Raw genomic sequence first — 13,049 nt, forward strand, 5'->3', positions numbered from 1 at the left:
ACGTCCAGTCTCCTGGTTTGGTTTTGGCGGCGGGTTCATCGGCCTCCTGGCCCCTCAGAACCCCGAGTTGCCCCCTTTTTACTCTGGTGCCTCCGTGAGGAAAGCTGGGGCTGCCTGGGGCTCGTTCTGTTTGTTTCCCGTCTTTTAGAGGTACTACCCGTTCTGCCTAATGTCTGAAAATAGTAACTCCCTCTTCTGTCCAGTGTGTTAGTGATACTTGTGACCGGGGGCAGCTAACTGGGTCCCGGTTACCCGGTCCTGCCCGGAGTGTAGGTAAGGTCGACAGCTTCAAGTGTGTGTCCTGTCATTTCCCTTTTCTTCAGGCCCTTTCGTTTCGGATTTTTCTCCTGCTTCTGTGCATTCACGTTCCTTTTGAAATACTCAGTGTGCTGCTGTAGCAGAGGAGCGAACGTTCTTACTTTTAAATCGGGTTGTTTGTGTGGAGGTGCAGAATATTATCTGCATTTGTCTCCGACACGACAGCTTAAAATTAAAATCTGTGGGAAGACGAGTTTCTTCTTAGGATCTTTACAGAGTTGACGTTGTGCGAAGAGGGCGAGTCCACTCAGGACTTCTCCTGATCTTGAGGTTCCAACGCCGTGGTTCCCTGTGACCAGTCTGCCGTTGGCCAACGTGCACACAGTGCCCCCCACGTCGTGGAGGGCCGCTGCCGGGGCCGCGTCCTGGGGGTGGGATGGATGTGGAGACAGGTCTCTCTTCCCTGTAGCCTGACAGCCCTTAGGCTGCGGTTTACTTTAGAATTAGGATGTTCTGCTTTCTTACGGGCAATTCCAAGCACTTTTCGTTGGTGTTCAGTGTAACTTCACTTTCACCACCTGTTTTACTTACAGAGTTATGGCAAAAATGGGTAGGAGCAACATTTCCTAGCTGCTTAATAAGGTGGTAAATTGCTCTTTATTTCTAAGTTTAAAGCCTTTTGTTATCAGACCTCGTTCAGCGTTCTGCTCTCCTGTCTCCTAATCTAGTTTTGTTCCCATTAGCCCGTATTACTCCTTCTCTTTGTAATTAGGACAGTGATAAATACTCAGCTGATTTCTCTTTTGCGTGTAATATCTCCGTAACATGTTCGGTGTGGTAGTTTGGCTGTGATCCTGGAAGAACGCCACAAACAAAACGGTATTAGTGACTTCCCCTTTCCTCTCTCAGGGAGAGAGAGGGCTTGCTGGTTTCCTCCTGGATACTCATCTTCTCTGAGCTCCTTCAAACTCTAGAAGCACGCATCCTGTTTCCCTGTAGTTTGCGGTTTCGTAAGCGCACGTCCTCCTCTTGCCGCCAGTTGGTTTTCACTTTTGTAGGTTTCTCTCTCTGGCTGGATTTTAAGTTGTCTGGTGATAAGGACCTCGTTGCAAACTTGTTTTCTTGGTGTCGTTTTTAAATGCCTGTTTCATTCTTTTGAAAACTTTGTAGCTGTAACTTCCCACCGCCTTTTAACTTCTAGATGCCACCCGTCCCTCGTCTGTTTCTTTCCGAGCAGGCCTCTTCACGATTTGCCTTCGGCTGTGACGTGCTGGGCTGTAGCTCTGTCCGCTGCTGTTCTGTAACTCTTTTGTTCTCAGAGCTTTATAACATTAAAAATTGAGATGGTTCATCAAACAGAAGCATATAAAATAAGTACCAGATCTTTCCAGTATGAAAATCAACTGTTTATGAACATTCGCCATTTAAAACATTAGGGGCTGTTAAAAATCATGTTTTCAAAGAACAAGGACTACTCTTTGGGGGAAATTTCATAATTAAGTATTAAAAAAAAAGCAAGATACAATACTACGTGTAGTATGGAGGCAGTTTTATAAAATGGTCATATATATGCGAAGAAAATACATCAAAGTATTTCCACATTTTCTAAAATAAGCACATATGTTATCTTTGGGAAAAAAAAACCCTCAGCAAATTGTTATTTAAGAAATAATCGAAGGCAAATTGATTTTTAATGTGAAATTAGACTTCATAACGTAATGGCGTATCAAGTCAAACAGTGGTTCTCCGCTCTGGTTGTACGGTGTAGTCAGAACCTCTGGGTGCAGGGCCTGGTTCTTGGTATTTTTAGCAAAGCTCCCCAGGGGATTCTTTTTTGCGTTAAGGTTGAGAACCGCCGGTAGAGTCTGGCACACGGCACGCCTTAATTATATTCAGTGGCATCCTGTGTGCATACCCCTGTTGACCTTTGTGGATCCGTTTATGCAGGAGAGGCGGCAGGTACCCTGTGCTTCTGGGAGGCCTCTGCCTCTGTGCGGAGGACTTGTCAGAAAATGTGGTCCCTGCTAATACGCGGGTCTGCTGCGTGAAAGAGCTTCAAATGGTTAACCCACCGATGTCTTAGTTACACGTGGTCTTGAAATGCAGTGAAGACGCGCATATTCAAGATAGGTGTTTAGGTACATTTTAAATATATTCCCTCTCCTACCCAATGGCCGTTCTGGTTCTGTTTAGGGCCTCATTCCTTACTGACTTACGGGCGCGGCCTTGGAGTTGGGGTGCCGGGTCACCAGCGACGGTGAACTCGTATCCTCTGCCTGTAGATAACCGAGAGACACTGTATTTTATCTCAGGAAAGACGATGTGCAGCGATGAATGGTAAACTGGTAAGACGGTGGGTAGCAGGGAGGAAGAGTTCTCTTTTGTGTTTTCTTATTAACAGACTTTAATAATGAATTCGTTGTCACTTCCACACCCCCTTCCCGTCGCGTCCGGGAGCTGATGGCAGAACTGAGTGGGAGGCCGGACTTTTGGGTCTTGTATCCTAAACAGTTCTTTATAGCGTGGTCACTTTCCAGGGTGAACTGACATAAAAGCTGTATTTTCGAAGTTCCCTGGCAAGAAGTTTACAGCCTGATGTTTCGTTTCCCTCACCGACTGTATGAGAAGTGACCTGAATTTTCAGTTCCTATATCATAATTTTTTGGTAGGAAGGGGAAACTTTATACAGCTTCATTTTTAAATGGCAGCCAGTTGCTTTTACATGGTGCCATTGAAATATATCACATTTTAAGTTTTTTTCTGTTGTCTTCTTCATTTTGACACTTAGAAGTCTTAAAGAAACGTTCAGTGATATTCTAGTTAAAATGTCAGTCCCAATTTCTTTTCTAAATCTTGGCTATTACAGAGTTGGCAAAGTATTTTAGATTTGAAATATGTTAATAAAATTTTAGTTATGAGTTAAGGTATTTTCTTCAACAGAAATAGCTAGCTTTGGCTGCAGAGTGCAATGCCAAGAAAGTAGCTCCTTTATTTTGTTATAATGGACTCTTATTGGATTAGAAAAAGTATGAAATGAGCTCAAAGAGCCTTCGTTGTAGTGGGGCTTTCCTTATAATAGTCTGATTTATATGGGTTGATTCTTATTATTATAAGTTTAATAAATTATTGCCTGAAGGGAAGCTTCAAAATTAAACTTGATAGGACATAGGTTGAAACTGAATAGCTCAGAATTTTATACTGATGCTAATAAGCCAGGATTTGTCTTAGGAAAACCCCTTTCAAACCTGAATTATATTAATAAGCTGTTCTACAAGTTAGCCTTTGGAGAGGAACCTTACCAGAATTTCTTCTCTCGAATTTCCATTTCTTTCTTCGTTTCTTGCACTGAGTGTGCTACTCCTGCTGAAGGCCCGTTCTTGGCCGTAGACCATACGCGTGCACAGGCGTCTGTCCAGCAAGCGCCGAGGCCGAGACACGAGCCACAGGTCACGGCGAAACTTGAGGTACGGAGTCCAAAAGTTCGGGATCTGGACTCGTACCTTGGATGTTGGTTAGTTTCCCCTTCGTAAAAGGTGGCGAGATGCCACATCCTTGTGCACCACTCTGTTCCAAGGCTGGCCTGAAGAGTCTACTTAACCTGGAACAAGGCAAGTTTATTTTCGGTGTCCGAGCCAGGTGTCAGTTATATGCTGCCTGTTTGCTGTTGAGCGCTCGCTCATTTCTTAACTGGGCCTGGCCTCTCTGCACGTTGGCTAGTCTTCCTATAGGGGCTTGAACTGGGGATTCCTGAAAGGCTTGGGCCTCATCGTCGTTTCTTCTAATGTTCTGCTGACCCTTGAACTCCAGCTATACGGGTGTTCTGTCCAAAATAAGTTTCTTCCCGTATTTCCTAAAAGAAAAGCGACCTTAAAATTGATTTGGAAAAGTTAGCTTCCTCCTGTGACGTTTTCGCTGCTTTAAAAAATTGTTCTCAGATTCTCGATAAACAAGATAATCCCAACAGAAATGATGAAACGTGAAATACTAACCAGTTTTGACTCAGACATAATTTACTATTTAAAAAGTCCACAAAATTGTAAGATCGTTTTTACCCTTCTAAAGCTATTTCACAAGGCAAAACTCTCAACAGGCTGATATTTCTTGTTTGTCCATACTTGTGTGTGTGTGTGTGTGTGTACCCCTTTACAAATAATTTTCGCGGTTAATATTCCTTAAAATGTAAAATGAATGTAATCCAGTGTAGTTGGTGGAACACGATTATTACTGAGCCCCATTTTTCTCTTGACTTTGAATTATCACGGGGGAAGTAAATTGTAGGGCTCCTTAGTTTGAAAAACATGGGAATCGGTGTCAGAAAGGAAGGGATGCAGCTAAACGGCCTGTGCTTGCTCGCTCTGGAGTTCCAGAAGATTCTCATTGTGACAAGGTCACAACTAGATACAACTGTGTGAGAAACAGGGAAAAGAGTAGGATTTTGCCCGATTGGTTAAGTCGGGTATTGAAATTTTATTAGATCTCAGAGGCATCTGGTAGCCCTTTGGTGAAACAGTTCACATGGTTGCTGATCATTGCTTTAAGAGAAAGCTTAATAAAGATGAAAATGAGTTTAGAGATTTTTCATAAACTTCTGCAAAGACTGAGCTGTGTATCTGATTTTGAGCATTTTATCACTGACGAAAGTGTAGCTTGAGAGAAATATAAGACTCATGGCCTCTTAGAATATCTAGAACATTTCGGAGGAGTTTGACTTAAACGTAGTTATTACAACCTTAAGTTCACAATTACGTTGGAAAGAAAAATTGATGTTAGTCCTTTTTGAAGTTTCATTGATACTAACGACTTAGTCCTTTTTGAAGTTTGTTTGAAAATAACTCCCTGATGTTAACAACTGTTAGTGTCACTTACCCGTTCTGTTTTAAGGAGCCCAGTGACAACGGACCCCTCTTTACTGAACTGAAGTTCTACCAGCGAGCTGCCAAACCAGAGCAAAGTAAGGAGTACAGCACACATCTGCTTACACTCTTAAAATGACCCCTGGTTGTTGTTTTAGGTCAAAACCAGGGCACTGGATCTTATATTTTGATGCCTTGTTATTTTTATTTTTTACTTCATGAATCAATTTCATTTTAAGGAGATTTGTAGGAGAGAATTCTGATTTCTTCCTGGGTTTGTTATGATAAGATTTCACCTAAATTGATATGTAGAATAAAGTTAATAAATGATATGATTTAGGAAATATTGTTAAAAATTGAGATATAATCCTAATTCACGTATATCACTCAAGGATCTCTCAATCTTTTTGAGTATTTTTTCTAAACTGCAGACAACATAACCTGGGAGGGTGGCAGGATGCTATAATTGTTGAACTTGAAGAGACTGTTAAGGAAGAGAGGGGGACCTCTTCAAGCCTCCCCTCCCCTCCCCTCCCCTCCCCTCCCCTCCCTTCTCCTCCCCTCCCCTCCCCTCCAGCTTGATATCCCAGTTGAAGACTTTTAGAATGAGGTGAACAACTTCTAGATTGGGTAAAATGTGAGTCTTTCTGGAGCAGAGGGTAAACATTTACATAATTAGAGTTGGTGACTACAACTGCAGTGCTGTGGTTTGATTTTCTTTCTTTAAATGCCTCCCACAGATTTTCAGTTTTTTTTCCCCCTGAAAGACAGCGTGTGTGCAGGTGCGCGTGCCTGCGCGACCGGGGAGGGGCAGAGGGAGAGAGACGGTTTTAAGCAGGCACGCAGGCTGGAGCCCGTCGTGGGGGTTGATCTCATGATCATGAGATTATGACCTGAGCCGAAATCGAGTCAGGTGCTTAACCGACTGGGCCAGCCAGGCACCCCAGATTTTTCATTTTAAAGATGATGTTTAGAGCAGGATGACAAAATTTGGTGGGTTACTAAAAATGCTTTGATTGTAAGGTACTTGTTATTTGCTGATCATAATGTTCACCTTTTTTTATGGAAAAAGGTGCAGTCTTAATGCATGTGTGAGTACGTTCTCTTAATGATTTAAAAAAATACATAAAACAAGTGAAATCACAGCTTTTTTTTTTTTTTTTTCCCCTAACTTGTAGTTCAGAAGTGGATTCGTACCCATAAACTGAAGTACCTGGGTGTTCCTAAGTACTGGGGGTCTGGTCTACATGATAAAAGTGGAAAGAGGTAAACATATGCATGTTCTGTTTCTCTTCCCTCTGTTCTAAGCACTCGCTGTTCACTGTTTAGCGAGCACGTGCAGGTACCGCTGGGCCTTCATCTGGGCCGCGTGGCACACACTTGGCAGAGAGGAACACGGCATCACCTCTGGTCTGGAGGGTTTGTGCGGAGCTCTAGCAAGTGCCCGGAACCCGGCCGATGAGTGGGAACCGGGCAGATGCACCCCGTGCGTTTTCTCCCCTGACACGTAAACAAGCAAGCAGGCAAAAAACTCCGTGCGATTGATGTGACAACAGGGAGCCTTCAGGTTCCGGGTCAGTATTTCGTACTAGATGTCCGGTCTGCTCGCAGCAGCGTCCTCCTCTTTATGAAATTTCAGCCTAGCCGGTGAGAAAAACAAACTTGTGTGAAGCAATTATAGCAGCCGTGTGCTAAACCGTGTGACTGATTTGTTCGTGTCTCAGGAGTTCCAAGAAGGGAGAGGATGTTGTCAGCACAGCTGAGTTGGAGAAAACCTCCAATTGGGTGCATAATTGACATTTCAGAAATATTTGAGCGAGTGAATGGAACTTCAGAGAGTAAGGCTGGCAGCTTACTGTGGACCTGGGGGTAGGTTGGTAATGGTGCTTTCAGCTACACGCAAAGGGCAGCTTTGACTCCGCTCCCTTCAGTGATCATTAGGAGCCCAGCTGCCTTTATCTTGCACTTTGGCCCGAAGGGGAAGCCCTTGAACTTGTTCTGTATTAATTCTCCATTGTGTGGTCTCAGGGTGGCTGCCCCATTTCTAGGCATCGCATGTGGACACAGCCGCCAAGAGCAGAAGGAGGTATTGCTTGTTGTGTGTTGTGTGTTTCACTTTCATGGCGGGGAAATCTCCCTTTCTCTCATGTTCTCTTGGTCAGGGTTTTATCAGTGCCCATTCTTTTATATTTTTATGATTTTTTGAATGTTTATTTTTGAGAGAGAGAGGCAGGGAGGCGGGGAGGGGCAGAGAGAGAGAGAGGGAGACACAGAATCCCAAGCAGGCTACAGGCTGTGAGCTGTCAGCACAGAGCCCGACGCGGGGCTCGAACCCACGAACCGCGAGATCATGACCTGGGCTGAAGTTGGGCGCTTAACCGACTGAGCCACCCAGGCGTCCCCTATCAGTGCTCATTCTTAAGCGGGTCACTGGCAAGGGCAGAGTGATTGCCATGATTGGTGGGGTGAAGCACGTGGCCACGTGGAAGAGGATGGAATGCCTGGACCAAATGGGTGCTCTTCTGGGAAGGATGGGGAGGAGAGGTAGTTGTGGGGTGGGCGGCCAGTGCTGAGTTTTACTTGGAAGTTCTTATCCTGGGATCCACGTATCTCTTAGGGAGTGTGCGAACTTCTTGAAATGATAGCGTTTTGTTGTATACGGTGTTGCTGGGACAGGTCTCTAGAGTTTTTGTGAAAATTTCTGTAGAAATAGCACATATAGAGCAAGGATTCTGGAGCCAGTCTGTTGGGTTTCCAGATCTGCGTTTTGCTCCTTAAAATGTGTGTGACTGGTAAGTTGTTCCTTCTGGCCTCCATTTCCTCCCCTGTGAAATTGAATAACAGCTACCCACTTAATCAGGGTAACATAAAGCAGTTGGAATATATGTTAAAATACTGCGTTAGCTTTTACTCCCAGAGGGGTCTTCGTTCCCTTAAACGTTAAGAACTGCTGATGTAGAAAACCGTCGGAGGGCAGGCTGGTGTCTCCAGCAGGAGAGTAACATGAATGGGGTCGAGGGTGGTTTCCGGCCTGCTCTGTGGCACGTGGTGGCCATGGATGTCTAACAGGGAGCAGGGCGAGCGTGCGCAAGGGAGAAAGAGCCTCACCCCGGTAATGAAAACCCGGGGGAGGAGGGAGGAGGAGCGTGGCAGCCTGGGAACCTTCGCCACCTTCCGCAAGGTTGCGTCTACCCCTGAGGAGTCACATGAGCGTAGTTTCTAAGTAACTTGTGCAAGGTGAAACCATCAACGTGCACTTCCCTGGGGACTCGGATAAAATGACACGGGTGATGGGAATGTCGGTTGACGTGTGTAATTTAGAAACAGTGAGGCGGTGAGGGGGGGTTGTTGACGGTGGTCGTGGAGTGGCCTGTGACTAGAGACAGAGATGTGCTCAGAGTGGTGTCTTCATGGGTCTCCTGTGGAATGAAGTTGTATTTTAGCCCTCGTTTAGACGGTCTGCAGAGGTTTGTTGCCCACGTGCTATTCTGTACTAATTACATCACTTACCGTAAAAATGAACGTGTGTGTGTCCCGGTCCCATTCCTCAACTTTCCGAACCCGTGGACAGAGGAAACCAGGAAGTCCCATTACTGTTCCTTCTTTACGAAGTTAGAGGTCACATTGTCCTGGAAAATCTTGCACGAATGAATACATTTTGCCTCTGACTAATCACATGACTTCGGACAAATCACTTTACCTCTGTAGACGTTAATGTATTTGTCAAAAGATGTTTAGACAAGATGATCTCCAATTCTCTTCCACTTCAAAAGTGGATAGAATCCCGATTTTTTTTTTTTTTTGTAATTTTGGCCTGTTGTCTTTTAATGTTAGCTTTCCTTCTCTGTTGAACTGGACATGTGGTATACGTCGTAGGCTTCTCAGCTAAAAATAAGTGGGATTTTTGGGTACCACTGACATTTATTTATTTGGATATGTTTCACGTAGAGGTCAAAGCGTGGCTCCCCCCTTTCCTGGAGGACAGATTACTAGGCATCAGTTTTCTCCTGCTGTAAAATGGGGCGAATAGGAGCCCGTGCCTCACGAGGGTGACGTTAGGTTGGCACACACTGGTCCGTCTGAAGTACTTAGAATAGTGCCTTGCTCAGACCAGGCTTCCGTGAACGCCGGCTGTCGTTGGGACGGTCATCGTTCATCTTATTCCCATCGGAAGGTACGTTGTGAGTGTGGTCTTGGTTTGTATTGATTTAACCGGACGAGGCAGAATCGGGAGACTTCATGAAGATAAAAGCTGCCCCTTAGAGCACAAGGTGCACTGTGTTCCTGGAGCAGGGTGTTGCAGCCACGGTGGGCACACACAGAAGTGTCCCTGGAGGCTGTTGAATGTTAGAATTCGAGTGCCAGAAAAGGCCTCGGGAAGCCTGAGGCCCCACTCTCGTTTGACGCGGTGGGAATCGGGGCTTGGAGAGGTCGTGTGACCTGGCCAGGGTGACACAGTGGGGTTTGGGGCAAAGCCAGAAATCTTCTCATTTCCCCAGGGCGGTGGTTCTTCCCTGAATCTCGTCCTTTGAATATTTAACGTGCAGCCCTTTAACGCCATTTACGCCGTTTTATTGAATTCAGCCGTTGTTACGGTGTCTCCTGATAGTCTTGATTTTAGTAGGAAGTTAGTACTGCTAAAGTGTGCCCTGAAAATAGAGAAAAACATGATAGTCACAGGCAACAAGCTGTTATCTAGAAGTATAAGGTAACTTTAGTAGGAGAAAAATCAGTGATCCTGGTCTCAGATTGTTTTATCTTCACTGTGAATGAGTCTGCTGGACTCTGTCTGTGGGCTCTAGGCACTATTGCGGGGAATAGAGTCTTCAGGAAGCTTACTGGCTGAGACAGGAGGAGGCCTTCAAGGTGAAAGGCAGACGGCGAAGCACTCCCAACTCCGGAGATTTCTAGTTGGAAGAAATTGTTTCAAATGTCTTTCTTTCTTTCCTTCTTTTTCCTCTCTTCCCTCTTCATTCTGCTTCCTTACCGAACGTTGCCTTGAAGAAATCACTCTGAAAGGAGGGGAGTCATTGTAGGATAGGTTTTCCGGAGTTCCGTTTCGTTCATTGACTCTCCCTGTTTGTCTTTAGTTACAGGTTTATGATAATGGATCGCTTTGGGAGTGACCTTCAGAAAATATACGAAGCAAATGCCAAAAGGTTTTCTCGGAAAACTGTCTTGCAGCTGAGCTTAAGAATTGTAAGTGAGCTACACTCCTCTTGTTTTAATCCCGTAAAGGCTAGTTGTGCTGAAGCTCGGTCCTCTGCTGGTCGGTGTTGGGTACTGCACTAACTTACTCTATGTGGTGCTTTCTTAGCTGGATATTCTGGAGTACATTCACGAGCACGAGTATGTACACGGAGACATCAAGGCCTCAAACCTTCTTCTGAGCTACAAGAATCCTGACCAGGTAGCTTTATTAACTTTAATTTCTACTATTTAAAAGCTGTTGTTTGAAAACAGATACGGTTGCTTTGAACTTTTGAACCTGTGCAGAAGTTTTACTTTTTGAAGTAGATATGGTAATAATAATATTTCTTCTTGACACTTTTATCTAGTTAACATTCTACATTTTTGATGCGATTTGTTGGCACTTTACCAAGTTGGCTATTTTGTCCTAAATAGTATTCAGAAGAAGCGCTTGTGATACAAAATGAATTTCAAATAGCTATTTGGGGGTGGAAGCTTAAAATTATATAGTGCACCGATGAATTATGTTTGCCTGTCTGCTTTGTCATTTTTTTTATTTCCTTTGTTCAAGAAATCCATCAAATGTAAGTGTTCTGTTACTTGGAAAATTTGGTCTTTAACATGTTGATTATTCAAATCAATTGGTTTACAGAAATATCTTAGCTGTCTAAATTTGTATGCCCTTAGTGTTTGGAATTCAAGTGTGCATTTTTTTAGTTTCTTACAATTCACTTTGTAATTTTTACTTTTTAAGGAAAAGAGAAAAGCTAATGTTATTGTACCTTTATTTGGATCAGTTTGGCTGGAGTAGAGGGCTTTACGTGGTTTTCCCCAAGCCGTTGCCACGATTTCGGTTCAAGTGAGGTTTAGTTGGCACGACATCGTTGGGCCACTGCACATCATCTGTCCCGTGTGTGTTCTCGCGTCTTCCCGATAGCGCGTGAGCAAGGACTAGATATTTTCCGTGTGTGTATGTTGGTACTCCACTGTATTCTTTTTCTCGGACCTGTCTTTAACTTCCTCTTGCTTAATTTTTCCATTTTCCTTGGCCTTCCCTTTATTTTCTACCGTCTCAGGTGTTTGATCCCGTCCTCCGTCTCCGTGACGGCGGCGGTCAGGGATCTCTACACGTATAACAGAGGGAAGTCGCCACGCCGTAGCGTGCTGTTGGGGAACTCTTCCGGGCCATCACGGGATTCCCAGACGTCTTGTGTTAGATGTTTTAAAAAGGTTAAAAGCAAGCAAGCAAACAAAACATCGCTGAGAACCTCAACCATGAGGGTTCCATTAATTGAAGTGAACTGGATTTGTACAGTGTAATAAATGAAAGTGTGGCTTATTTCAGTTTGCAGTTAACGAAAATATGCTGCCTTTTGTTTATAGGAAAATATTTTTGCACTTCTGTTATCCTTCGGGCATATGCTTTGGATGGGATTCTTTTTCTGGTGTTAGATGTATGTGCTAGATCCGTCCCCATATTTTTACTTCAGTTTCCTCTTGTGATCAAATGCCTATGTTTGGGAGCCACTTACCCACAATTAGAGATATGATATGTGGCTGTGGAGAAGCAGAGAGCCGAATGTACTGGCTTTGTATGCTCATCAGACCCACGTGTACGTGCCCACAGAGAGGTGCACTGTAATATTAAAATTCGGTTTTAATTGTGAAACTTGACTTTAATGTGTAATATTTAAATGCAGATAAGAGCCTCATCTCAAAGTTCTTCAGGTCATTATTGTACTCTGAAATGTTTTTATGAAATGAATTGATATTTGGTTATTTTGTAAGTGAAGGAGCAGAGGAATAGAAGATCGTTACCGCACCGAGTGTCATCTAAGTCAGTCTTAGACCTGGTGTGGGGCAGTTGTATTGCAGCTAAAGGTTTGGTGGTTTCCTCTGTGCTCAGTTCTGTGTTAGACCAACTGTAAGAAAAGGTGTAAAATGTATAAGCTTTGCTCACGTCGAGGAGACAGGATTAATTACAAGGATAACATACTTATCCAAAAGTGTGTATAATGTGGGCTCCTGTTCTCTGGACTATAATGACATGGTCATTTCACGTTTTTCTTGAAGTAAAAAGTCCCTGAGAATTAAGTATTTGCTGATGTTAGCCTATTGGCTCGCGCTTGTTTGGGGCGCAGTCGTGTGGCCTTGCGGATGAATCCAGTGACAGAATTTTGTCTCTGGGCCACAAAGGAGTGTGCGTGCAATCATTTTGGTTTTGACTTTTCTTGGTGCTCGGACGTTTATAGGTGTACTTGGTAGATTATGGCCTTGCTTACCGGTATTGCCCGGAAGGAATTCACAAAGAATACAAAGAAGACCCCAAAAGATGTCACGATGGCACGATCGAATTCACCAGCATCGATGCGCACAACGGCGTGGGTATGTCGGCAGCGCTTGACCAAGAAATGCACCGCCAGCATTTTGGTTGAACTCCTGCGTGGTTCTTAATTTTGCATAAATAAGTAGATACAATAAATGAGACCTCAAGGGGCAAGGTGGGGTGGGGGAAGACCCGGGAGGAGGCTGGTCTCCTGCAGCTGTGTAACTGGGCCTCCCGTGTCTTCCCCCATTTTCCTTCTGTCCTTCAAAAACACCTCAGCTTTAGCAGTGAAGGTGGTTCCGTCAGCTCGGCGACGGTTTCTTTTTGGTTTTATTTAGCTTAGTCGAATGTGGGGTGTTCTCCCCCGTCCCCTGCTGCCTAAAAGTCTGTAAGTTCCTCGTGCAGCCACAACTTTGTAGCAG

General features: G+C 44.3%; 1 protein-coding gene across 4 annotated transcripts in view; it reads left to right on the forward strand.

Annotated features, from left to right (window-relative positions):
- The window catches only part of VRK1 (VRK serine/threonine kinase 1), a 73,149-nt gene that overhangs the window by 41,726 nt on the left and 18,374 nt on the right, over nt 1-13,049 (forward strand). For all 4 annotated transcript variants that reach the window (XM_060620716.3, XM_060620718.3, XM_060620717.3 and 1 more), the window contains exons 4-8: nt 5,140-5,209; nt 6,290-6,377; nt 10,202-10,310; nt 10,429-10,521; nt 12,554-12,686. In XM_060620716.3, coding sequence (XP_060476699.3) covers nt 5,140-5,209; nt 6,290-6,377; nt 10,202-10,310; nt 10,429-10,521; nt 12,554-12,686 — 493 coding nt within the window. The remainder of the gene's footprint in view (nt 1-5,139; nt 5,210-6,289; nt 6,378-10,201; nt 10,311-10,428; nt 10,522-12,553; nt 12,687-13,049) is intronic.

Source organism: Panthera onca, chromosome B3, assembly GCF_046562875.1.
Source record: "Panthera onca isolate mPanOnc1 chromosome B3, mPanOnc1 haplotype 2, whole genome shotgun sequence".
NCBI lineage: Eukaryota > Metazoa > Chordata > Mammalia > Carnivora > Felidae > Panthera > Panthera onca.